The following is a 27318-nucleotide window of genomic DNA, read 5'->3' on the forward strand; positions in this document are numbered from 1 at the left end:
TATATATATATATATATATATGCTACCTACACATATGCTTTAATTTCTTATATGGATGAGTCTACGGATACATCCATCCGTTTCTTGAAGTTATCTGGAAGCTGCAGAGCGCAGGAGGTCTTCCAGAACATTCACCTGAAAGGAAAGATCCAGGAGACATTCTGAGACATGTTTGTGTGTCTTCTAGTAGACATTAACACAAACACCAGCATGATATTTACGATCCCTCACTGAGATGTGTCCATGCAGCTTTCTGCCACCATTAGCATTTGCCTAACCTATCAACTGTTATGTCTCACCTGGCTGCCTTCTCCCACACTGAGGTTCTTGAGCTGGTAGATGGTCACTTGTCCATCGCTGTCTCCGACCACAACACAGTCCGTCTGTTGGACAAACAGCAGGGACGTCATCGTCACTCCAGGGGCAGCAGGTTGCACAATGACCGGGTCCAGACTGAAGGACGGAGGAGGACAGGACACATCAGAGAAACAAACTGATTGATTCATTAGAACTTCCTTCACCACCTCTAGATTACGCCTCAGAGATTATAAATATAAACCTGAGCCATCATACGTTGTAGATGTGGTACAGAGGAGGACTCGTTGCATTGCTCCTAGTCATGTATGAAACTTTGTACTTTTTGGTGTGGATTCAGTGATATTATGACAAAACTTGCAGGATTTGCATTCCCATTGGATCCACAAATTTGCCTACTTGGGAAGCACATGTTAAGAACTCAGGAGAGATTTTTTTTAAAAATAGTTTTGTGCACTGACAGGAAGTGGCGACATGGAAGTCTGACTCCCATTTCCCCATAGCTGGATGAACAGCTATATCCCACTCAAAGATTACACATCATCTGAGAAACAAATACAACACCTTCCTGAACATTTGGCAGCCCTACTTGACTTACACTGACACTCTGCCAACACCTTTATCAGACTTAGTATAAAAACCATACCAAGCTGATGCACCACGAGTCGCCTGTAGAAGCCAGGATTATCTACACCACCTCAAACTTTATGTTCTATTTATTAATTTTTCCATTACTTTGACTACTACCTACTCGTTTTGAGTCTGCTACTCTTATAGTTTGTATGTGTAATGGGGCTGAAGGGGATTTTGTATTCTGTGTACGTTTTGTTAAATTGGAAAATTTAAGAAAAAAAATAATCAAAAAAGAGAAACTGAGCGAGACAACAAAATAGATTCTCATCTCAGCCTGACTTACATTCTCGTCTTGAGGTCCCAGATCTCCAGCTGTTGTTCATTAACAGCTCCAAAAACCGTTGCCCACTTTGGGGACCATCTGACATCATAAACGGCCCCCCTGGTGGAGGTGAAGCCCAACACGGGGTTCAGCTGGTCCTGCTTCCACAGCTGGATGGTCCAGTCAGAGGAACAGCTGAGGAACACATCAGGACTGAGAGGACTCCATGTGATGTAGTTCACAGGACACTGAGAGGACGCAACATGTCCACATTACTGACTGATCTCTGATTACTCAACACTGAACTCAGGTCAGTATGACTAGTGGCCAAAGAATTCAATTTCAGCATCAAGTTTATTCCAACAAAAAAAAATATCACAAGCATCCAATAAACCTTAAAAATGTGAAGGGAAATCTAGAGAGACCGTGAGAGAACACTGAATTTTAGCTTATTCCATCTCAAGTCATCAGGGGCCAAGGTCAAGATGAGTCCACAACCAGGTCAAAAACCAACTTCATAACAGGTCCAAAATCAGTCCAAATCTAAGTCTAAAGCCATTTTAAAAAAAATATATCAAAAATTCAAGTTCAAAACCAGTCCAAACTACATCTAAAGCCATTAAAGACTAAGTCTAAAACCAGTCCAAAAGTATTACAGAACTGCAGCTAAAACCAGCCCAAAAGCAATACAGAATTGCAACTAAAACCAGTAGAAAAGCATTACAGAGCTGCAGCTAAAACCAGTAGAAAAGCATTACAGAACTGCAGCTAAAACCAGTCCAAAAGCAATACAGAACTGCAACTAAAACCAGTAGAAAAGCATTACAGAGCTGCAGCTAAAACCAGTAGAAAAGCATTACAGAACTGCAGCTAAAACCAGTCCAAAAGCAATACAGAACTGCAACTAAAACCAGTAGAAAAGCATTACAGAGCTGCAGCTAAAACCAGTAGAAAAGCATTACAGAGCTGCAGCTAAAACCAGTAGAAACGCATTACAGAGCTGCAGCTAAAACCAGTAGAAAAGCATGACAGAACTGCAACTAAAACCAGTAGAAAAGCATGACAGAACTGCAACTAAAACCAGTAGAAAAGCATTACAGAGCTGCAGCTAAAACCGGTAGAAAAGCTGAACCCTGATGGCAGCATCTAGGAGTCGGTCTGAGAGACCATGAAGAGACAGAAACAATGAGACAGACTGAATCCAGCAGAACAACTGTGGCAACTTCTTCAGGATGCTTTCAAACCATATTCCAAAAAAACCTGAAAAACTATGTGCAAGAGAAGCTTGGAGAATGTTATGAATACATACATTATACTTTATAATATAAAAGAGTGATAGACACACATTGATATTAGTCATATAGTTTTACATCCAAATGAATTAGTTTGTATTAGTTAGTATACAGCTGGTGCCTCCTGCTGAAAAAAAGCCAAATGCTCTCAGCAGGAAAAATACCTGGTAGAGTTAAAATCTTACAGACATACATATACAACTAGATTCTGCTCATATCCTTCAAGTTTTTACTGCACTTTACATTTAACTGCAAAAAATAAATAACTTTTACTGACGGAACCTAAAACTTTTGTACATGGCTTGTATGTTATTGAGTGTTGGCAAGAAAAGCTGGGATACATGGACCTAAACCCTAAAAAAACTCCTGTTACATGTGAGAGCACTGGGAAACAGCTGGAAGGGTCAGGAAGACATGCAATAATAGATTTTACACTGCAGTTAGATTGGAGCATTTAGTTTTATCAGGAGAAGGCAGTGGCTTAAATGGTGAAAAACTTACAAAGTGTTTGTGGTAAGTCTCCAGAAACTCCTGAGTGTTGGAACAGGAACACTTGTGGATGAGACCCTCCCATGCACCGGCCAGGTAGATACTGGGTTCCTGCAGAAGGAAGCAATACAACAATGACAAAGACAGGGATTTCAGTTTCTGTAGCTCCAGAATATAGTCTGTGTGCTCAGTGGGAACCAGTAATGATGGAACAAACCGCTATAAACAACTTACTGCTGGATGGAAGTCAAAACACAGACCAGGAGTCAGGACAGACAGAACATTCTCTTCGGTCTTATCCGTCTTGTTTCCTCCAGGCCTCTTCATTGTAGTAACCTTCTTCAGCATCATCAGGTCTACGGCAAGAGATGTTGTCCATATCACTCAAAGAAATCGCTGAATATAAGAATTTTCAACATCAAACTGTACACGTCAGATATTTGGTTCACCTCCTTCATCCAGGTGGAGATATCAAGATAAATGCTTGTCATTCTATTCAGAATTTTAAGTAATGTGATAAATTATATTAGTCTTTTTCCATTTCAAACCATCATTTTTAGAACAGTTCCTGCATTTCTGAATTGTGTGATCGTTTTATAGTATAAAATATGGACATTTATAAAGATATTTGTGAATTTTTATCTTGATATAATAAGTGCTTTCTTTACAGGATAACAAACTGTATTTCTTAAAAGCTGCCTGTCGACCAACCTTGGTATATTTTTTTTGCACATTGAAATTTGAAGCTGTGTTTGAACAACAATATTTCAGGAACTATAAAAGATAAAAGACTGCACTTTTCACTGGTATTTGTTATATCATTAATTCAGAATCTGCAAAACAAGACAGGATAGTCAAATAATCTGTAATTATGGGTAAATTGAAATATGAAAAAAGTTCAAGCCATCATAAAAAAATCCTACTTTTGAACACATGAACAAAACCCGATAAAGCAGAATTTAACTGGTGATGTTTTGTGGAACATGTGGAGCTGCAAGTGATAATATTTAATATTTATAATATTTAAACATTACTTCTTAATGTGAAGTTAATTTTGTTGAACTTCTGCGGCACTGATTGAGTAGGTTTGACAAGCTGTTCCACAAACACAACAATACTGGTAGATAGCTGAATCCAAGTAGAACAAACCAAATATAACGATGAAAATCCTGAAATATGAGCATATATTCCAGCTATGATTGTTACGGGGGAAGCTGGGGAACCCAGGCGCAGACACAGAGAGGCTGGCAGAAGTGTGAATTAAGGAAAGACTTTTATTTTACCAGAGAACTAAAACAATACATAAATGGAAAACTGAACTGGGGGGAAACAAGACTAAACCAAACCACTAACAAACAATATGAATTCAAGAATGAAAGATCACTAAACTAGAACTAACAAAACTAAGCAAAGGAAGGGTACTTACAAAATGAGGGAACTGAACAGAAGGGGTAGGGAAGCAGGCTCAAGAAATCTGGGGTGAACGGAGATGAGACTGGAGCTACTGGCTGGGGACAAAACAGGGCTAGCGAGAATCCAAAAGAACTGCTGAGTCCAAGTGAGGGAAATCCAGAGGAGGGCAAAAACAGAGTGCAAAAGCAGAGTCCAAAAACAGAGGGCATGTGGGTTGATGATCCGGCAGGGAGTGAATGAACGGGCAGAGCTTAAATAGGTGGAGGTGAGGTGGAGAACAGGTGAATGATGTGAACTGATTGCTGCAGCTGAAACTCATTGTAGCAATCAGCAAGACAGAGTGCAGGCAGGTGAAGCAGGAGGGAGAGAGACAGGGAGAGAGAGAGAGACATGAGGGAGAGAGACAGGGAGAGAGAGAGAGACATGAGGGAGAGAGACAGGGAGAGAGAGAGAGACATGAGGGAGAGGTGACAGACAGAGGGAGCCAGAGAGAGACAGGTCAAAACAAACAGATGAGGAACAATGGGAGAAAAGAGAAAAGGAGGAAGAAGGGCAGAGGCTGGAACAGGATCATAACAAAACCAGCCGGCAGGGCTCAGAGACCGGGGCAACAGGAGAGAGCTGGGCTCTCAGACCGGGGCAACAGGAGGGAGCCAGCCAGCCAGCTGGCCGACCAGCCAACCAGCTAGCCAGCCAGCCAGCCAGCCAGCCAAACAGCCAGCCAGCCAGCCCACCAGCCAGCCAGCCAGCCAGCCAGCCAGCCCACCAGCCAGCCAGCCCACCAACCAGCCGGCCAGCCAACCAACCGGCCGGCCAACCAGCAGCCAGCCAACCGGCCAACCAGCCGGCAGGCCTCAGAGACCGGGGCAACAGGAGAGCGCTGGGCTCTCAGACCGGGGCAACAGGAGAGAGCTGGGCTCTCAGACCGGGGCAACAGGAGGGAGCCAGAGAGAGACAGGTCAACACAGAAACAGATCAGGAGCCAAGGGAAAAAGGAGGAAACAAGAGGAAGAAGGGAGAAGAAAGGCAGGGGCTAGAGCAGGATCATAACAATGATTAAATGAACCTCTGATATTTCACTGCTGAAAGTAGGTCAACACAGAACTTCAAGAAATGTTTTCTTGGAAGGTATTTGACATATCACTCTAAAATGTGACATACCATGCTAAATATGCAGACTTTATGATAAAAAGGTTTCTGACAATCGGAGATGGTTGACCAGAAGGCCCCTGATGATCTGAGACTAAATAATCCTGTTGTGTCTCTTACATCCTTTAAAAAAACGAAGACCTTTGGATAACCTGTGCATGAGGAAAATGCCCTAACAGAGGTTTTGTAAATAGGTTACCGTGGATTTTGTTTGTTTTTGGATCTAAACAATCAGTCAAAAATTTAGATAAACCTTCTTAGTCAAGGAGATCTTCTGATGACATCAGATGGAAGATGTGAAACGCACATCAGATGTAGAGCAGCAATGCCAAGAACAGCATTTATGAAAGTGAAAATTATAGTGACTAATAGGAAAATAGCAGTTATCATCCATATGAGGACTCTCAGCTGTTCCATCCTACCAGATCTGATCTACGGATGTGCACCTGGGAGCATAAATAATAAAATTTCAGACAGAATCACTGCAGCAGAGTCGTGGTTTTACAGCTACGTTTATCTGATACAGACAGAAAAACTAGCGAAGATGTTCTAAAAACATTAACACAAATACGCTACTGAACAAAATTAGGAAACGGCAAAGAACATTTTTTTGGACACATGATAAGGAAAGAGACCCTGGAATAAATTGTCACAACTGGAATAATGAATGTGAAGAGAGGATGAGGCAGACAGAATGAAGATGATAGATGGACCGACATCATGGAGACACAAGGAGCCCTATAGTCCTATACAGCCCTACACAGCCCTACACAGCCCTATAGTCCTATACAGCCCTATACAGTCCTACAGCCCTACACAGTCCTATAGTCCTATACAGCCCTATACAGTCCTATAGCCCTATAGCCCTATACAGTCCTATAGCCCTACACAGCCCTATACAGTCCTACAGCCCTACACAGCCCTATACAGTCCTACAGCCCTATACAGCCCTACACAGCCCTACATAGCCCTACATAGTCCTACACAGCCCTACACAGTCCTATAGCCCTACAGCCCTATACAGCCTTACACAGCCCTATACAGTCCTACAGCCCTACACAGCCCTACAGTCCTACACAGCCCTACACAGTCCTATAGCCCTATAGCCCTATACAGTCCTATAGCCCTACACAGCCCTATAGTCCTATAGCCCTACACAGCCCTATACAGTCCTACAGCCCTATACAGCCCTACACAGCCCTACACAGCCCTATACAGTCCTACATAGCTCTATAGTCCTATAGCCCTATAGGCATATACAGTCCTACAGCCCTACACAGTCCTACAGCCCTATACAGCCCTACACAGTCCTACACAGCCCTATACAGTCCTACAGCCCTACACAGTCCTATAGCCCTACAGCCCTATACAGCCTTACACAGCCCTATACAGTCCTACAGCCCTACACAGCCCTACAGTCCTACACAGCCCTACACAGTCCTATAGCCCTATAGCCCTATACAGTCCTATAGCCCTACACAGCCCTATAGTCCTATAGCCCTACACAGCCCTATACAGTCCTACAGCCCTATACAGCCCTACACAGCCCTACACAGCCCTATACAGTCCTACATAGCTCTATAGTCCTATAGCCCTATAGGCATATACAGTCCTACAGCCCTACACAGTCCTACAGCCCTATACAGCCCTACACAGTCCTACACAGCCCTATACAGTCCTACAGCCCTATACAGCCCTACACAGCCCTACACAGTCCTATAGCCCTACAGCCCTATACAGCCCTGCAAAGCCCTATACAGTCCTACAGCCCTATACAGCCCTACACAGCCCTATACAGTCCTACAGCCCTACACAGCCCTATACAGTCCTACAGCCCTATACAGCCCTACACAGCCCTTTCCAGTCCTACACAGCCCTATACAGCCCTATACAGTCCTACAGCCCTATACAGCCCTACACAGCCCTATACAGTCCTACACAGCCCTATACAGTCCTACAGCCCTACACAGCCCTACATAGTCCTACACAGCCCTACACAGTCCTACACAGCCCTACACAGCCCTATACAGTCCTATACAGCCCTATACAGCCCTACACAGCCCTTTACAGTCCTACACAGCCCTACAGAGTCCTATAGCCCTACAGCCCTATACAGTCCTACAGCCCTACACAGCCCTATACAGTCCTATACTCCTATACAGCCCTACACAGCCCTATACAGTCCTACACAGCCCTATACAGTCCTACAGCCCTATACAGCCATACACAGCCCTATACAGCCTACAGCCCTACACATCCCTACACAGTCCTATAGCCCTACAGCCCTATACAGTCCTACAGCCCTACACAGCCCTATACAGCCCTATATAGCCCTACAGTCCTACTGTGATGCTGGGTACGGTACCTGTACAGTTGAGGACACTGCCGAAGACAAACCACTTGCAGATTCTTCCATCTGCCCCCACAGAGAAGAGAGCTTCAGCCCTGTCCTCCCCCGTTAAACTCAGCTCCTGCTGGATCCATCTGAGCTGGCAGACCGGACCCAGGTGTTTCTTTGGACATTCGCTGCAGAGAGACGTAGAGGGAAAGACAGAGCAACATCATGAGTGGCACTAAGTTTATTTCCACGTTTAATGTAAAGCCTGACAGTCCTCACTGGCTGCTGATGACTCTGGACTTGTCTGGACTCTGCAGGTTGTAGATGGTGATGCTGCCGTCATGCATCCCCACCGCCAGCTGACCGGGGCTGTTGGCTGAGAAATCCAGACAGGTCACAGCACTGTCACAGTGGATGAAATGTTCAGGCCACTGCAGGAGGAGACAACAGCTGGAAATCACACATGAACTGCAGTAATTCTAAAAGGATTCACTCATCCTGGAAGTTTTTCTCTTTCATTGCTTTTTCAACAGTGAACCAGAGTCAATTTAAGTTCATTCTTTCATGTCGAAGTGAAAAACTTTCCACTAAGTCATGTCAATTAATGACAAATATAAACCATTGACCCGTTTTGAAGTGACTGACCTGATTCAACCCAGGTGCAACCAAAGAGTGAGTCTCCTGATTAGTGAAATGGAGATAATCTGACAGCAGTAAATGAGCCTCATCTGACTGCAGTATAAAGGCACTGGAAGATCCAGTCACTGTTGAATCAGTACTTCTGACTATAACTACACAAACACATCATCACAAATACACCATCGCCCACCATGAAGCATAACTTGTAACTCCTTCAGAGGGGTCATAGGAGTCTTAGTGGCCTCTACCACCAGTCTCTTTCTAGTAACTCCTTCAGAGGAGTCATAGGAGTCTTAGTGGCCTCTACCACCACTCTCTTTCTAGTAACTCCTTCAGAGGAGTCATAGGAGTCTTAGTGGCCTCTACCACCACTCTCTTTCTAGTAACTCCTTCAGAGGGGTCATAGGAGTCTTAGTGGCCTCTACCACCACTCTCTTTCTAGTAACTCCTTCAGAGGAGTCATAGGAGTCGTGGTGGCCTCTACCACCACTCTCTTTCTAGTAACTCCTTCAGAGGAGTCAAAGGAGTCTTGGTGGCCTCGACCACAAGTCTCTTTCTAGTAACTCCTTAGGAGGAGTCATAGGAGTCTTGGTGGCCTCAACCACCACTCTTTCTAGTAACTCTTTCAGAGGAGTCATCAGAGTCGTGGTGGCTTCTACCACCACTCTCTTTCTAGTTACTACTTCAGAGGAGTCATAGGAGTCTTGGTGGCCTCGACCACAAGTCTCTTTCTAGTAACTCCTTCAGAGGAGTCATAGGAGTCTTGGTGGCCTCGACCACCACTCTTTCTTGTAACTCCTTCAGAGGACTCATAGGAGTCGTGGTGGCCTCTACCACCAGTCTCTTTATAGTAACTCCAGATGAATCGCAGGAGTCTTGGTGGCCTCGACCACCACTCTCTTTCTAGTAACTCCTTCAGAGGAGTCATAGGAGTCTTGGTGGCCTCTACCACCACTCTCTTTCTAGTAACTCCTTCAGAGGAGTCATAGGAGTCTTAGTGGCCTCTACCACCACTCTCTTTCTAGTAACTCCTTCAGAGGAGTCATATGAGTCTTGGTGGCCTCTACCACCACTCTCATTCTAGTAACTCTTTCAGAGGAGTCATAGGAGTCGTGGTGGCTTCTACCACCACTCTCTTTCTAGTTACTACTTCAGAGGACTCATAGGAGTCTTGGTGGCCTCAACCACAAGTCTCTTTCTAGTAACTCCTTAGGAGGAGTCATAGGAGTCTTGGTGGCCTCGACCACCACTCTTTCTTGTAATTCCTTCAGAGGAGTCATAGGAGTCGTGGTGGCCTCTACCACAATCTCTTTATAGTAACTCCTTCAGAGGAATCATAGGAGTCTTGGTGGCCTCGACCACCACTCTCTTTCTAGTAACTCTTTCAGAGGAGTCATAGGAGTCTTGGTGGCCTCTACCACCACTCTCTTTCTAGTAACTCCTTCAGAGGAGTCATAGGAGTCGTGGTGGCCTCTACCACCACTCTCTTTCTAGTAACTCCTTCAGAGGAGTCATAGGAGTCGTGGTGGCCTCTACCACCACTCTCTTTCTAGTAACTCCTTCAGAGGAGTCATAGGTGTCTTGGTGGCCTCGACCACCACTCTTTCTTGTAACTCCTTCAGAGGACTCATAGGAGTCGTGGTGGCCTCTACCACCAGTCTCTTTATAGTAACTCCAGAGGAATCGCAGGAGTCTTGGTGGCCTCGACCACCACTCTCTTTCTAGTAACTCCTTCAGAGGAGTCATAGGAGTCTTGGTGGCCTCTACCACCAGTCTCTTTTTAGTAACTCCTTCAGAGGAGTCATAGGAGTCGTGGTGGCCTCTACCACCAGTCTCTTTCGAGTAACTCCTTCAGAGGAGTCATAGGAGTCTTCGTGGCCTCTACCACCACTCTCTTTCTAGTAACTCCTTCAGAGGAGTCATAGGAGTCTTGGTGGCCTCGACCACAAGTCTCTTTCTAGTAACTCCTTAGGAGGAGTCTTAGGAGTCTTGGTGGCCTCAACCACCACTCTTTCTTGTAACTCCTTCAGAGGACTCATAGGAGTCGTGGTGGCCTCTACCACCAGTCTCTTTATAGTAACTCCAGAGGAGTCATAGGAGTCTTGGTGGCCTCGACCACCACTCTCTTTCTAGTAACTCCTTCAGAGGAGTCATAGGAGTCTTAGTGGCCTCTACCACCACTCTCTTTCTAGTAACTCTTTCAGAGGAGTCATAGGAGTCGTGGTGGCTTCTACCACCACTCTCTTTCTAGTTACTACTTCAGAGGAGTCATAGGAGTCTTGGTGGCCTCTACCACCACTCTCTTTCTAGTAACTCCTTTAGAGGAGTCATAGGAGTCGTGGTGGCCTCTACCACCACTCTCTTTCTAGTAACTCCTTCAGAGGAGTCATAGGAGTCGTGGTGGCCTCTACCACCACTCTCTTTCTAGTAACTCCTTCAGGGGAGTCATAGGAGTCTTGGTGGCCTCTACCACCACTCTCTTTCTAGTAACTCCTTCAGAGGACTCATAGGAGTCATGGTGGCCTCGACCACCACTCTCTTTCTAGTAACGCCTTCAGAGGAGTCATAGGAGTCTTGGAGGCCTCGACCACCACTCTCTTTCTAGTAACTCCTTCAGAGGAGTCATAGGAGTCGTGGTGGCCTCTACCACCACTCTCTTTCTAGTAACTCCTTCAGGGGAGTCATAGGAGTCTTGGTGGCCTCTACCACCACTCTCTTTCTAGTAACTCCTTCAGAGGACTCATAGGAGTCGTGGTGGCCTCTACCACCACTCTCTTTCTAGTAACGCCTTCAGAGGAGTCATAGGAGTCTTGGTGGCCTCGACCACCACTCTTTCTTTTAACTCCTTCAGAGGACTCATAGGAGTCGTGGTGGCCTCTACCACCAGTCTCTTTATAGTAACTCCAGAGGAGTCATAGGAGTCTTGGTGGCCTCGACCACCACTCTCTTTCTAGTAACTCCTTCAGAGGAGTCATAGGAGTCTTGGTGGCCTCTACCACCACTCTCTTTCTAGTAACTCCTTCAGAGGAGTCATAGGAGTCTTAGTGGCCTCTACCACCACTCTCTTTCTAGTAACTCTTTCAGAGGAGTCATAGGAGTCGTGGTGGCTTCTACCACCACTCTCTTTCTAGTTACTACTTCAGAGGAGTCATAGGAGTCTTGGTGGCCTCTACCACCAGTCTCTTTATAGTAACTCCTTCAGAGGAATCATAGGAGTCTTGGTGGCCTCGACCACCACTCTCTTTCTAGTAACTCCTTCAGAGGAGTCATAGGAGTCTTGGTGGCCTCTACCACCACTCTCTTTCTAGTAACTCCTTCAGAGGAGTCATAGGAGTTGTGGTGGCCTCTACCACCACTCTCTTTCTAGTAACTCCTTCACAGGAGTCATAGGAGTCGTGGTGGCCTCTACCACCACTCTCTTTCTAGTAACTCCTTCAGGGGAGTCATAGGAGTCTTGGTGGCCTCTACCACCACTCTCTTTCTCGTAACTCCTTCAGAGGACTCATAGGAGTCGTGGTGGCCTCTACCACCACTCTCTTTCTAGTAACGCCTTCAGAGGAGTCATAGGAGTCTTGGTGGCCCCGACCACCACTCTTTCTTTTAACACCTTCAGAGGACTCATAGGAGTCGTGGTGGCCTCTACCACCAGTCTCTCTATAGTAACTCCAGAGGAATCGCAGGAGTCTTGGTGGCCTCGACCACCACTCTCTTTCTAGTAACTCCAGAGGAGTCATAGGAGTCTTGGTGGCCTCGACCACCACTCTCTTTCTAGTAACTCCTTCAGAGGAGTCATAGGAGTCTTGGTGGCCTCTACCACCACTCTCTTTCTAGTAACTCCTTCAGAGGAGTCATAGGAGTCATGGTGGCCTCTACCACCACTCTCTTTCTAGTAAGTCCTTCAGAGGAGTCAGAGGAGTCGTGGTGGCCTCTACCACCACTCTCTTTCTAGTAACTCCTTCAGAGGAGTCATAGGAGTCTTGGTGGCCTCTACCACCACTCTCTTTCTTGTACAGTCACTCAGTTTTTGAAGATAACCTGCTCTCTCTTGTCCCATATTCTGGAGGGATTTAACTGGACTCCGAGGATTATTCAGTGACTTGGATATTCTCTTGTACTTATCCCCTGACTGATGCTTTTCAGGAACCTTTTCAGTGACTTGCCTGAAGCGCCATTTAGTCTTCAGGGTGTTGTTTACCTAGAAGTACCGACTCACCAGCGACCGGACCTTCCAGATAAGGAATCTTTAGAATACAGTCATTGAGCAGCATTCACTGCACTCAGACCATCTCCACTTCATTATTTGTGACTACCACCAACTCCTGCTCCTGTGCTGATTTAGGTGAATCACTGACCATAATTTAGTGTTAACAAGTAGTAAAGATGAAAGATTCCAAGAGGGGTGAATACTTTTAATAGATAAATCCTCACTAAACACTGTGCTGCTGAGGAGATATCAGACTCTGGAAATGATTTCTGAAGGTTAGGGAAAGTAAATCAGGGTCAGAACAGAGTCATACCGTGGGGTTTTTGATGGACCAGCAGCACACCAGACCTGGTTCCTGGTCCCCGGAGTTAAACTGACCATATCCCACCGCCAGGAGGTCCTGGAACAGGAAGGACAGCACATGCAGATATGGTTGAGTAAAATGGCAGGGATTTAATTATGTACATATCAGTTTGTATTAAAAACAAGTCAGGAGTAGAACCATAAAGGTAAACATTTGCCAACAGTGTCACCAAGTGTAGCTCCTGTTAGCATTCACTTCTAATAATGAATTTGTTCTAGTTTGGAAGAATCTATGATGAATGAAGGATGAATGTTACATAGAAAGGTGAGGCACAGCAATAATCAGCTGTTTACACATTTCAGCACCAACACTTGTTCCTAAACATTACAGGGAACAAAAGACAGAAATAATGCAAAGCAGTGTAAAAGCCTGTAAACCCTAAAGACCATGCTAGCAACAGCTAGCTTGTGAGATAGCATCAGCTAAACGACTTTATCCTGTTTCCTCTCTGAAACAGTCCTGATGCTCGAACATGTAGATTAGTCTAGAATAACACAAATGAAGAAAATGAGGTAAAACTAGAGCTGCTAAAAGCTAATTAGCCTACACTGTAAAAAATGTTTGTACATTTTATGGTGAAAAATTGTCAGACCATGACGGTAAAAATCTGTAAACTCTACAACAGTTTAATGCATTTATTTAACACTGAATCACTGAAAATCAGGAGAAATGTGTGTTTTTTAGTTTTTTTCTCTAGAAAAAATACATTTCCCAACTCCTGCTCAGTTTTTAATGAAAAAAAATGATGTAATATGTAGAACAATACTATTGTATTTGCATTTAATTCTAGGAAAAAAAAAGTTTTCCCAGTTAAATGTACATATTGTGCTGGTGATGGAAACATGCTGCAATATTTATTACAAAGAACATGGAGATTTCTGCATTTATTACATAGAAAAAATACAGTTTATCAGTCAAATTGATTTACTTTTGTGTTAATAATGGACTTATGCTTTAATATTTATGAAGGCTTTTTTGATTAAAAAAATACACCTATTTATTTAACATTATGTTAGATTCACTAACTGCTGTGCTGATGATGGAAAAATGCTGTAATATTTATAAGTTACACAAACTATATTTTATTGGGTATTTTCATGTAATTTTTTTATTTTTAAAGATTAAAATTTTTTTTTTACAGTAAAATATGGAATGAAGCACATTTTTTAAGCCTAAAATCAACAATATCAATACATTTCTTTACCGTAAATATAGAAAATGTTTTACTGTGACTTTACAGCAGCGTTCTGGAACCACAGCTGCTGGAATTTACCATAAAAACAGCATGTTTTTGACAGTGTAGAGCAGCAGACCAGCAATAACTGCTGACTCTGACTCGAGTGAAATTTGTTTGATTTCATCTTTTAAGCTGCCCTTTAATAACATTTTATGAAAAGATAAATTTATTGAACTACTTCATTAATTTATTTTGTTTGGATATACTGTCTTTACCTGCACCTTCTAGATTCAGTATGTCAGAATATTTTAGATTTTGTGAAAAGTTTGTGGAGTGATTACTAAAAACTGTAATTTTCTAATTTCTGTTGCACAGTTTGATCTTCATATTTTCAACCTTTTCCTCTCAATTTCCCTGTTTCTGTAGTTGCTGTTTCCTGCCTCTGTAGGACGGAGGAGCTGTTCTGTTACCAGGTTCTTCTTGTTCCAGGCCATGCTGCTGATGCTACGTCCTCTGCTGAGCTTACAGCTGAAAACCCAGAGACTCCGCAGGGATGGAGACGGAGAGCTTCCTGTATCCTCCTCTCTCTGCTCCACCGGACTGTCTGGGTCTGAAAACATCACTACATTCATGCTCATTTAGTCGTCCGTTAGTGCTTCTGATCACAGCATTTTCCTTCACCAAAGGTTCAGAGACAGTAAACATTCCTATACGTACAGTATCAGACAGGGCAGACATGAGCTGAGGTTACCTTCTAGTACAAGCAGCTGTCTGTAAGCAGCCAGCTGAGGTTGGAAGATGTTCGACAGGATGCTCCTCTCCATCACCAGTAAGCTGTGCTGGAATCTCTCTGACTGCATGATGAGCTGCAACTCCGACTCGGTGTTTGCTGTGTTTCCAGATGATTCTACGTCTTTTACTGAGCTGGAAGCACTGACTGGAGAGGAAACATGTACGAGTAACAACACATAAAGAAAGTTTAAGCTGTAAGAATTCTCATCAGTTACATTCTGAATTCTGAAAAGTTCCAATATTTTACAATGAGTTAAGTATTAATTATAGCAGAACTCATCCTCCACACTTTAGGCACTTTTCCATCAGCACCTACTGGACCCGACTCGGTTTAGGTGGTGTTCCATTCCAGCTGAGCACCACCTCATCGTGGGTGGAGTCATAAAACACTCTCCGTCCTCCAACATGGTCTCCAATAATGCAGCGGTGGAGTCGAGGCCACTCTCCCTCCCGTTGCTCGCCAGTCGGTGGCGTTAATGGCGTCCATTTGGCTAAACCACTTCCAACACCTCTGGTTTGACCCACTCCGGCCGTTGTGGTCCTTGATGGACCGTTAGTCACTTTAGAGCTTTTTCAGCTTCTCTTGACACTGCTTCATTGTCCTGCTGTATCTGTGGGCGGCCATCCACTAGGAGATCTCCTGATAAACTTTCTCCGTCCAGCTCTCTCTGGATTCTTGGGTCCACCACCAAAGACAGAAAAGTCTCCATTCGCCCACGGTACAGGTCTGGTGTGTCGTCACTCCCTGTCCAATCAGTGGCCTGCACTCTGTAGACGTCACATTATCGGCGCCAATCAGCTCGCTGGGAACCCCGGCCCAGTAGGAACTAAAATAGAACCTGGTACCAGGTACTAAAATAGTAGCTGGTACCAGGTACTACGTCCTGATGGAAAACCTCACAAACCCAGTACAGCTCAGTAGGTGTTAATGGAAAAGCACCTTTTGTGTCTTTACTGTTACCTGAACTGACTGTGCTGCCCACTGACATGCTTCTTTCTGCTGCTCTACTGGAGTCCAAAACAGCTTCTGGGAAGTCAGTCTTCTCTGGCTGAGGGCTCCTGATGGTTTGTTCCTGCTCAAGGTTGCATAGAGTGTCAAACATGTCCCAGGTGGTAACAGTCACAGCTGTGGACATGAAGACACAAGAAGATTTTCAGTGGAAAAAGGTACTGCACCAGTGGACAGGTGGTATCTATGCAGAAATCCCTCCACTATCTGTCAGATTAAGTTCAGATGTTAGAACTAGAATTACAACAATTACAGCTCATCTAAAAAATAGAAATTACAGTTTGAAAATCTGAAATGTATCCAAGTATTTTACGCTTTATTTACTTATTTTAGCGGCTGAAATACGTTACAGAAAGAATAAATGTTTAAAACAGATACAGCCGAGCAACAAAAACTGGTTAAATTTGCTAAAGGTTATGCATAGATAGTTGAAATAGCCAGTTAAATGTGGTCAATAAGTGGTTAAAATACTTTAAAGTAATGCATAAACAGTTGAAATAAGTAGCCATATGCTGGATAAATGGTTGGAATAAACATTAAAGTGAAAAACAATTATAGTTCAAGTACCATAATGAGCAACAAGTTAATGCTGAATAAATAATAAAAAAATAAAATTGTAAAATGTTTTTGCAAGTAATGGACAACCAAGTCAAATTAACAGAAAAAGTAATGAATAAATAGCTGGTAAAATGTTAGAAATCCTAAAAGTAGTCAATAATTTGTTTAAAATGCTAGTCCAAAATAGTCTATAAAAGGTTAAAATAGCTAAAATTAATGAAATTCCAGTTGAAATAGTGAACTAAAACAAAAGGATATAAAATAGTGCACAAAATATGGCAAAAGAAGCAGATAAATGGGTTGAAATTGGATGAATAATTCCAATAATTAGCAAAAAATAATGGATAAATAGCTGAAATAATTAGCTAACTGCTGGACTAATCTTTAAAATAAATGAAGCAAAATTGAAAGTAGTTTTATGTAATGGAGAAAAGACTGAATAAACGGCTTAAAAATGCAAAAATGTTAAAATAATCGCAAGTAATAGATGAACAGTTGAAACCGACAACCAAAAGTATTCAATAAACAGCTTTAATACACACTAAAGTAGCAATGAAAGACCTGCAAATTGGTAAAACTGCTGTAATCAGTCAATAAAGTGTTGAAATATCAACCTAAAAATGGTTAATGGAAGGTTTAAATAGCTGAAAGTAATGGATGGAACAGCTGAAATTGTAAACTGAGTATGGAAGAGTAAAGGATGAAATGAAAGTCGACTACGAAATGGATTTAGTCGTCATGGATAAATAGTTTACATAGCTTAAAGTAATAAATAAACAAGATAAAGAAGTGATAGTAAGTTGTCCAACATCTACTTTTATCTAACTAAAAAATGTGTTGTATCACATCCAGATGAAAGAAGTTTGAATCAAGCTGCCTGAAATGAATTCTTGCAGCTTCCTGATGGTAAACCTGCAGCTTCAATGTATTAACACGAATCATTACTGCAGGAAGCAACACGGATCACGGATCAGCTGAGACTAACCTGCGTCCACCATGACCAGGCTGTCACTCTGGACATGTTTGTGTTTAGCTGCTCCATTCAGCGTCTGCACAGATCGATTCACGTATTTATCGTTACCCATCCTGTTCCTGCAAACCTCAGCATACTGGTTGTTTCTTTCTCTAGAAACAAGGAGAAGATGACAACAGAAGCAAGAATACACAGTTTTAATTTACTAACTGACACATTCGACAGGATGTACGTCCCACTCAGCTCCATTTAGAAAGATCAGGACATCTTGACCACTCCAAGGAGGCTTTATAGGAGGTGACAGTTTCAGAGATTTTTGGAGGGAATTCCAATCGATTGCTGCAGGAAAGCAAAAGGAACTCCAACCAAAGACAGTAAGAACCTTGAGGATTGAGTGTTATGAGATCACTAGACCTCAGGTGGTCGTTACTATGGGAGGGGTGTTGGAGGTTGAAGAGGTACTGAGAGGTCTTCCCTGATAGGGTCTGGTAGATAAGCAGTAGTCAGCACCAACCACCAGTTTGTAAAGGTCACAACGGAGGGTGGAGAAAGGTGAAGACAGATGGCTGAGAGATAGAGGACATCAAGCCTGTTAAAGTTACACTTAGGGGCCATTTTCTAGATGGCATCAATGTAGTGGAACATGGAGAGGATGGTCATCATGTAGAGGAGATGTAGAGGACTTCACTCACATGACAGCGTCGGCCTCATCAGCATCCACTGAGACAAAGGCGCTGGGTATGTCCAGCAGTGAGATGGTGTCTGTCTCTGTGAGGAAGACGTCTATGATCTCCTTCAACATTTCTTCTGTCACCGGTTCTTTCACTGTGCTCTTTTTCAGCTTCACATCTGGCAGGGAACCCAAAGCATGACACCATAAATAGATCTTCATTAAATGACACCAGAAATACGTTACAACTACCTGACAGCTGGACAGCATGTTATTAATGAATCTTAACCTGGGATGCTGATTGGCTGGTCACGTTTAGAGAATGTGTCCTCTATCTCCTCATTCACCGACTCTATGGTAGACTGGCTGGATATTCTACTGCTGCCAAATACTGGCCTGAAAAACAACCATAGATAGATAGATAGACTATAGATAGATAGACCATAGATAGATAGACTATAGATAGATAGATAGTCCATAGATAGATAGTAGGGCTGGGCGATATGGCCTAAAAAAAAAATCTCAGATTTTTTTCACAAAAAATCCCGATTCACGATTTATCCGATTTTTTTTTTGCCCCCTACCTAATCTCTGCACGCCGGAGTCCAGTCTACTTTATGCAATTGAGCTGCAGCCCTCTCCAGGTAAACACACCGGATCGCAGCTGGAAATGCGCTGCATGTGACATGCTGGTCCGTTGCAGTGCGTTTCCAGCTGTGATCAGGTGTGTTTACCTGGAGAGGGCTGCAGCTCATTTGCATAAAGTAGACTGACTTCTACTTTATGCAAATTGGATGCGGCGTGCGGAGATTCCACGCATCGCAGCGCTGTCATGTGACCATGTTGTGGTTCGCTAGTGACCGCCCACCATCCGTGTGATTTTCAGATGTGGTGCGTTGCCGTGCGGGAAAATAGCATCTAGTGGACACGAGCCTTTAGATCTGCACCGCTCGCCGCCATGTTGTTTGTGTATCAAGCGCGGGGGGGAGGGGGGCGCACTCTGAACTACGGGAGCCCAGCGGGAAGGCGTTGGTGGCGGATGTTGATGAGAAAATTGATTTTCATTAAAACAAATCGACATTAGATAGAGATAGATAGATAGATAGATAGATAGACAGACAGACAGACAGACAGACAGACAGACAGACAGACAGACAGACAGATAGATAGATAGATAGTACTTGGAGAAGGGCATGGTAAAGCTCCCCGTGGCTGTGGTCTGGTCTGATCCTCCAGAGATTTCATTCATAAAGAACCTGCTTCCTTTGGCCTGAGCTGTTCCAGGATCAGCCTGGTACAGCGGCTGAGGAGTGACGACGTTGTTGTCTTCATCAAACACCTGCAGATACAAGAACAAACGATCACTCAGCGAAAATATCACTGCTACTAGATGGTCACACTGAGCCCCGTCTGAAACTAAGAACACATTTAAGATCCTCTGCTGCTTCTCCACTATTTCAGAGGGAAATACTGAACCTTTGGCTCCAGGAGGTTCATCTGACCTCTCCAGGTTTTATATGTGTGCTTATATACTTAAAATGACCATGACCATTGCTTTATGCCTTTTCTTTTGTGATTCTCTGTAGATCCTGTCTACATTTTCTTTGTGAGGTTGTAATGGGGAAGCTGTTTGCTGATGCTAAGCTGGTTAGCAAACAGCTCTTGTATGGCTCTTCATTTAGTATCCAGATGTCCACATTCGCACACTTCTCTTCTTTATCAAGTATTGTTGAGTGATGATTTATTTTGGATTATCTGTTGACTCTATGTGATTGTTATTTATCAAATGTCTTGCTAATCAATCACTAAAATGTCCAGTTGCTGAAGTACCTCAAAAGAATATCTATCTATCTATCTATCTGTCTGTCTGTCTGTCTATCTATCTATCTACACACACACACACACACACACACACACACACACACACACACACACACACACACACACACACACACACACACACACACACACGCACACACACACACACGTATGGGATTTTTATTTATCAAATGTTTTGATAGTCCACCATTAAAATGATATTTTTCATGAATACATAAGTAATACCCATAATATTAAAAAAAGGTACATTTTCCTGATTCTACTTACAGTTTGTGTACTTTTGCTGAAGTACTGTGTCTAATTGAGGACTTTTTATTCCTCCTATTCCTATTCCTTCCTATTTTATTTCCTCATAACAGAGTACTACTACAGTGTTGTTAGTGGCCTGAGTTAAGGATGTGGATAATTGCTGGACCAAAACAGAGTTAAAAACTGGGCTTGTTACCCGGACAGCAGGTCTGGGAATGTGGACGTGGCTCTTGTCCAGGACTTTGCTGCCTCCTCCCAGACTGAGGCTCTTCCTGCTGCCGGTTCTGGAGCTCTGGTTTCCATACCGGCCGGACACGGAGACGTTTCCCGCCCTGGAGGAGCTGGAGGACGGCAGAGCGACGGGTTAGCTTAGCGGTGAACACATCCGTTCATAAAACCAGAGTCTACTTACGGCCTCAGAACCAGAGTCCTCTTCTTGTTCTTGTCTTCTGAGGAGGACATTTTAGTTTACAGCCGCCGTTGCTATGGTGTCCTACTAACGGTGTTGCCATGGCAACGTAACCCCTGCGTATAAGGAAGTCGCCGTTTAAGGAACTTTATTTGTCAAAACAGCGCAAACGGTCAAAATACTGGATTAAAAATGTACGATTTAGCCCTTTACAGTTTTATTCCACATAAAATACTATTTTTTGTCGTGGTTCATGCAGTTTTGAAGGTTTATTTTACCAAAATACTATTTTCTGTCAACGTATTTTAAATTTTAAAAGTTTATTCCACCCAGAATACTACGTCCTGTCTAGATAAGTAAGGTTTTAAAGGCCTGTTCCACCAAAAACACGAGTTTCTACACGACTTACAGTTTTAATGGTTTATTCCAACCAAAAGTTACTTTCTAACGAAAAAGTTATAAATTTAAAGGTTTATTCCATCTAAAATATTATCTTCTGTCCAAGTGCCAATAATTTTGAAGGTTTGTTCCACCCAAATCGTACTTACTAATAAATGGGTTATGGTTTTATTGGTTTATTTCACCCAAAATACTAGGTCTAAGTGGTTCTACGGTTGAGGCTCTGGGTTACTGAGCAGAAGGTTGAGGGTTCAAACTGCTACTGTCTTTAACCCTACCAGCTCCAGATGCCTGACCATGGCTGACCTCCACTCTGACATCCACCCAGATATATAAAGAGAGAATTTCACAGTCATGTATTTGTGACCAACAGGAACAGGAAAATGTAGGGAAAACAGGAAAGAGAAACCATGGTGGATTTTACATTTAAAGAAGACACAGAAGACACTCTGGACTCCAACTGGTGCTTCAAACATGCTTTATTCTTGACCTTAGATAACTGGAGCGGTCAAGGATGAATGAGAGGCTTTGAAAGGACACTTAGGAGAGCATCTTATCAGTGGTCTCTGCTCTTTAGATAAGACTCATATAACAGAGGTGCATTTATCTCCCAGTCGCTGTGTGAGTTTTGAATCCAGCAGAAAGACAAGACAGAAGAAGATGGCAAAAGACAAGGACACCCGGAGAGAGGAAAGGAACAGCAGAGACAGAGAAGAAGACCTTTATCTGGGCTGTCTAACCAAACTGCAGCTGATCCTGATCACCGTGGCTGTTGGAGTTATCATTCTTATTGCCATAATCACCGTCAGCGTGGTGCTCACCACAAACAAAGGTACTTTACTCTATATTAGCAGCTCACTGGGGAAGACTGTCATCATGTTTTACATCAATGCATTTACTCACGTCGTGGTAAATTCTACATTTAGTATAGATGTAAATACATTTAATACTATTTTGAGCTTAACTAAAAGTAGAGACAGCATCATTTTAGAGCAGGTTCAGTATCATCAGTGTTTACTGACTCTTATGATGCTGGTTTATTGGTAGCTGATGGACACAAAGACGTCTCGTAGTTTAAGCATCATTCCAGAACTGGAGGACATTTCACGTCCAACCCATTAAATTTACAATAATCTATGTACAAAATACAACATGTTAGCATAACCTTTTACCTGGAAGAAGAAGAAGAAAACAGCAAATCACATGAAACACTGGAATTAACATCATCTAACAGTGTTCCTAAAGAATGGGTAGAGCAAAGCTATGTCCTCTCTTCTATTTTCCATCTTTTCATCACATTGTCAGCCTTGATTGAATGTCTCCCTCCAGCTCATATTATCAGGATCAGACTAATTCTTTGGACTGTTTTCCATCAATCAGTTTGTCCTCTTGGTCAGCATAAACAGTTAGCTAAATATCTAGCTTCTACATTAGCATGGATTAGAGTAGGGTTAGAAAACAACACAGAAAACATGGAATCAGAAGCTGAGCCAATCAATACCTATTATTGATCAATACGGAGCAGAATATTGGAAAAAAAGAAGGTTGATTTTACAAAACATTTGAAGCCCAAATGTCCTCTAATTCTGGAATGATCCTTAAAATTCTCCCAGATGTCTCAGACCCATGGAGCCAAGGGTACTTAGTTTTAGCCTCTCAGTTGTGGAGCTGTTGCCAACTGAATTGAGGGAGCTTTTTATAGGTAGAAATCTAAAAAATAAAAAAGAAAGCAAAAGAAGGCTAACCTCTTTTACCAGGACCAGGATGTATCGGTAAACCTACCACTGCTTTTCAAGACTGCAACGAGTTGCAGAAAATAAAAGCACTGTTGTCATGTTTCTGTTGCATCAAGTTTGTTAGAGCTGAATTTGACCTTTTTTTCCTAACAGGTTTAATGAATTTGGTATTTACTGACTCATTCTTATTAGGCTGTTCACTTGCTAATTTACAGTTTTGAGCAGGTGGAAATAAAATGTAACATTTTACTGGTATTTTTCAGAGCTTTCTCAGCCTAATAAAGGAGAGGGATAGACTTACTGAGTCTCTCCGATCCAGAGAACTCAAGGTAGTTTATTTTGACCTTGTAGTTGTGGAGATGGAACTGAATTTGTCAGGTAGAAGTCAAAATACCCTACGGTTTTAGGGGTTAATATCACCTAAGGTTCCTCTCATTCTAAGCAGGATTTCAAGCCATACATTTATCTTTCAGTATACAAATGAATTAATTCCACAGTTTTTCAGTAACTGTGAAGCCCTAAGTGAGGTGAGTCAGTCCTTTTGAATAACATTTGAATAATCCCATTACAAATAAATTCAATAACCCATCTATCCACACACAATAACAGCAGATACCTAAAACTGTCGCTTGGAATCACATAGGTATGACTATCCATGTTGAGTCAACCTGTCTCCTTGTTTATATTTAGCAAATGCTCCTGCAGTCTGCACATTATCACATAATACTTTATATTACCTTTATATTACCTTTTTATTACCCAAGGATTGGTTTGATTACAGTGGTCAAAGCTCATGAGATAACACAAGTCAATTTAATCTGATAATATATCACATTCGCCACACAGGTAATGCAGTTATTACAATATTGTCATTAAACATTCACAGTGCAGGTGGGAAGAAAATGCACCTTTGGATTTAAGTACTGGTTGAACCTCCTTTGACAACCTCTAACAAGCTAACTGCAGATCAAAACACAACATTCAGGAGGAATTCTGGAACATTATTTCTTCTAGAACTCCTTCAGCTCTGAACACTTGCAGTGTTGGACAGTCGCTGTGCATGCAGGGAGACAAACAGTGTTATTACGATGGCTAATACACAAGACAAAACCAAATGTTTGTCATAAACCTGCCCAGGGCTGCTACAGTGAATGCATCGTCCTGGCATAGGTTATTAGGCCAAAGAATCCGTCTCATTGTTGACACCATGGCGAGAGCAGTGGGGAGGATGAGATCCTCAGCTACTGTATGCAAACCTAATAATAATAAAAATAATAAAATAATAATAAAACTGTAAACCCATCTATCCCTGTTTATGAGGTGTATTCAGATAAAACAGTCCTGCACCAGGTAGTGTCCTCGGCAATGTTTACTATTTTTTCAGTGATCAGTTTCGGAAAAGTTCTTGTGGATCCACTGATAGAACTGAGAATAAGACGGTTCTCTTCAACTGCATCACAAACTACAGCTGTCAATAAATAAAGACCTCTAAAACATTTAATAAAGACTGATAATGATCTAACAAACCTGAATATATATACACACTACCACTCACAAGTCTGGAAAAACCTTCTTATTCAGTGCTTTTTATTTATTTGGATTATGTTTTACATTGTAGATTAATACTGAAGATCAGCACTGTTTTGTTTACAACATAATTCCATATGTGTTCTTTTATAGTTTTGGTGTCTTCAGTATTAATCTATAATGTAGAAAATTGCATGTATATATATATGTATACATATATATGTATACATATATATGTATACATATATATATATATATATATGTATATATATATATATATATATACACATAGACAAATTTCGTTGTACTTCTGAAGAATGACAATAAAGTCTCTTTAATAGTTATATAGTTATATTACTGTTGTGCGCCGCGAAAAACAGACCGACGTTAAAACAATAGTTCAGCTCGTTAGTTCCACTTTTTTTTTCCTCGCCCCTCCAGGGGGTCGTGCCCCTCTCTTTGAGAAACTCTGCCCTATTGTTACCTGTATGAGGCTCCAGCAACTTTAGCTTCCAAACACCTGGACACAGGAAGGATTCAGGAAAACTATCAGACGGACGAGTCGCTGGTTGTGGAAGATAATCTGGAGACGTAGTCCTGTGGATTATTAGGAAGGTTGCCATGGACAACCAGCAGGGTACGTGCTACTGTGTGTTCAAACTCTGCGTGCACGAGACCGTTCCTGGAGCTCAGCAGAAAAACTGAGAACCTCAGAAGAAGATGTAGAGCTACATCCTCCTCCTAGCCGCCGAGCTAACGTCCAGCTAGCCGCAGTAAATCACCGACACCGGGGACGACTAGCCGGTGTTAGCTTCGTTAGATGGGGACGGAGCTTCCTGGACAGGGGCAGGCCTCCGTCCACTACGACTACAAGAAGAAATAGTACAAAGGGAAAAAGACATGACCACTGCAGATAACCTGGAAGACATCAGAGGATCTTTGAATTCTCTGTCAGGTGAGCTGTTAAAGCGATTTATTTATTTAGAATTCGGTAAAGTTAGAAAGATATTTACAGACTCGGACTTCCGGCATCAATAATTCATCAGATATACCTTGTCAGAGCATAAACCGTGCTTCTTTCCCGTCGTTGTAAGGTAGATAATGTGCTACAGCCCAGTTTGATCAACAGTAGCTGAAATAACATTGGTGTCTATGAGGAAACAAGGACCGTCAGCAAATTACAAACCGCTGCAAGAGCGAAGAAAGACATATTCAATAACTTCACTCTGATGCACTGTAGTGTCACCAGATTTACTGCAGCCTTCAACTGGATCCTGCTGGTCACACTACAACTGTTGGATTGATATTAAAAAATTAATAATTTTAAGGATTTTTTTTAATGAGTAATACAATTCAGTAACTTCACTCTACGAGTGAAAAAATATTTAACACCAACAAGTTGAACTTGCGTCTTGTCGGTCCATAGAATTTTCTCCCAGAAGTCTTGGGGATCATTCAGATATTTATTTCCTTCATGTTCTTTTAGGTCAGCAGTGGTTTTGGCCTTGGAACTCTGCCATGGATCCATCTTTGTCCAGTGTCTTCCTTATTGTTGAGTCGTGAACTATGACCTTAACTGAGGCCAGGGAGGCCTGCAGGTCTTTAGATGTTCTCCTGGGTTCCTTTGTGACCTCCTGGATGAGTCGTCTCTGTGCTCTTGGGGTAATTTTGGTAGACTGGCCACTGCTGGGAAGGTTCTCCACTGTTCCATGTTATCTCCATTTGTGGATAATGGTTCTCACCATGGCTCTCTGCAGTCCTAAAGCTTTAGAAATGGCTTTGAAATGCTTTCCAGACTGATAGATGTCAATTACTTTATTTCTCATCTGTTCTTGAATTCCTTTGGATCATTTTGTTGCAGCTTTTTGAGATCTTCTGGCTGACTTCCTTTTGTCAGACAGGTTCTGTTGAAGTAATTTCTTGATTGAACAGGTTGGGAGGTAATCAGGTTTGGGTGTGGTCAGTAAAATTAAACTTGCTTTCCAAAAAATGCGATTAGATAAGATAAGATAACGTTATTTCTTTTACACCGACAACTCAAAGTACAGATGGTTTTACCTTAGCTGACATGTTTCAACTGCAACTGCAGTCTTCTTCAGAGCGTCGTCTCACGTGTGCTGACGTGTCCTTTTTTATCACGTGACCGGTCTGACAGATCTGTCAGAATCTGTCAGCACACGTCAGATGACGCTCTGAAGAAGACTGCAGTTACAGTTGAAACATGTCAGCTAAGGTAAAACCATCTTATCTTTGATTTGTCGGTGTAAAAGAAATAACGTTATCCTATGACAGTCAACGACAAAATGAACATCATCCAAATAGATAAGTCCTTTATTTCTCCCCACACCAGGGGAAATTTACATTGTTACAGCAGCTTATGTAGCAATAGACATAGTAATAGAAATAAAATAATAATAGACCAGTAGTAATAATATTTACAATATGTACAGGGATGAGAAATGAGGACGAAATAGTACAGTATTGACACACTGTAAGACAATGCAGTATAAAGTGGCTTGAAAAAAATAAGTTTAAATAGTGCAAAGATGTAGCAGTGCAATAATGTCTGCAAATTTTATGGTTTGGGATAATATGATATGAGTCCAGGTTATGTTAACATCAGCCAGTGATGCTGATGTTGTAAAGTCTTCTAGCAGATGGGATGAAGGACCTGTGATAACGTTCCTTCTTGCAGGGTGGATGTCTCAGTCTGCTGCTGAAGGAGCTGCTTAAAGACCCCACAGTGTCATGCAGTGGGTGAGAGGGATTGTCCATGATGGATGTGAGCTTTGCCAACATCCTCCTCTCACCCACCTCCTCTATGGAGTCCAGGGAACAGTCCAGGACAGAACCTCCTCCTGACCTTCTGTTTAGTCTCTTTC

At 42.5% G+C, this 27318-nt stretch overlaps 2 protein-coding genes across 5 annotated transcripts in view; one reads left to right on the top strand and one right to left on the bottom strand.

Annotated features, from left to right (window-relative positions):
- dnai4 (dynein axonemal intermediate chain 4) lies at positions 1-25058 on the bottom strand. 3 transcript variants are annotated; one of them, XM_055014478.1, is made up of 17 exons: positions 24921-25058; positions 20562-20706; positions 19459-19616; positions 18567-18673; positions 18300-18456; positions 17620-17759; positions 16029-16193; positions 15027-15212; positions 14746-14897; positions 13048-13134; positions 8171-8322; positions 7919-8079; positions 3226-3347; positions 3004-3102; positions 1232-1458; positions 300-453; positions 1-135 (listed from the first exon to the last, which is right to left on the bottom strand). In XM_055014478.1, exons 3-17 carry the CDS (start codon positions 19524-19526, stop codon positions 91-93), a joined length of 2022 nt encoding a protein of 673 aa, XP_054870453.1. In that variant the 5' UTR covers positions 19527-19616; positions 20562-20706; positions 24921-25058; the 3' UTR covers positions 1-90. The 3 variants fall into 3 exon arrangements, with proteins under 3 accessions (XP_054870453.1, XP_035809317.1, XP_035809318.1); XM_035953424.2 differs by lacking the exon at positions 24921-25058 and adding an exon at positions 20778-21772; XM_035953425.2 differs by lacking the exons at positions 1-135; positions 300-453; positions 24921-25058 and adding an exon at positions 20778-21772 and having other exon boundaries at positions 1254-1405.
- The window catches only part of fam151a (family with sequence similarity 151 member A), an 18458-nt gene continuing 12918 nt past the window's right edge, over positions 21779-27318 (top strand). Inside the window, exon 1 of one of the 2 annotated variants that reach the window (XM_023281419.3) lies at positions 21779-22005. In XM_023281419.3, the coding sequence (XP_023137187.1) occupies positions 21834-22005 (172 nt within the window). In that variant the 5' untranslated portion in view covers positions 21779-21833. Of the gene's footprint in view, positions 22006-25259; positions 25392-27318 lie in introns of those variants that run through there. The other variant, XM_023281420.3, reaches the window with a different exon arrangement.

The sequence above is a fragment of the Amphiprion ocellaris genome, chromosome 10 (genome assembly GCF_022539595.1).
Source record: "Amphiprion ocellaris isolate individual 3 ecotype Okinawa chromosome 10, ASM2253959v1, whole genome shotgun sequence".
Lineage (NCBI taxonomy): Eukaryota > Metazoa > Chordata > Actinopteri > Pomacentridae > Amphiprion > Amphiprion ocellaris.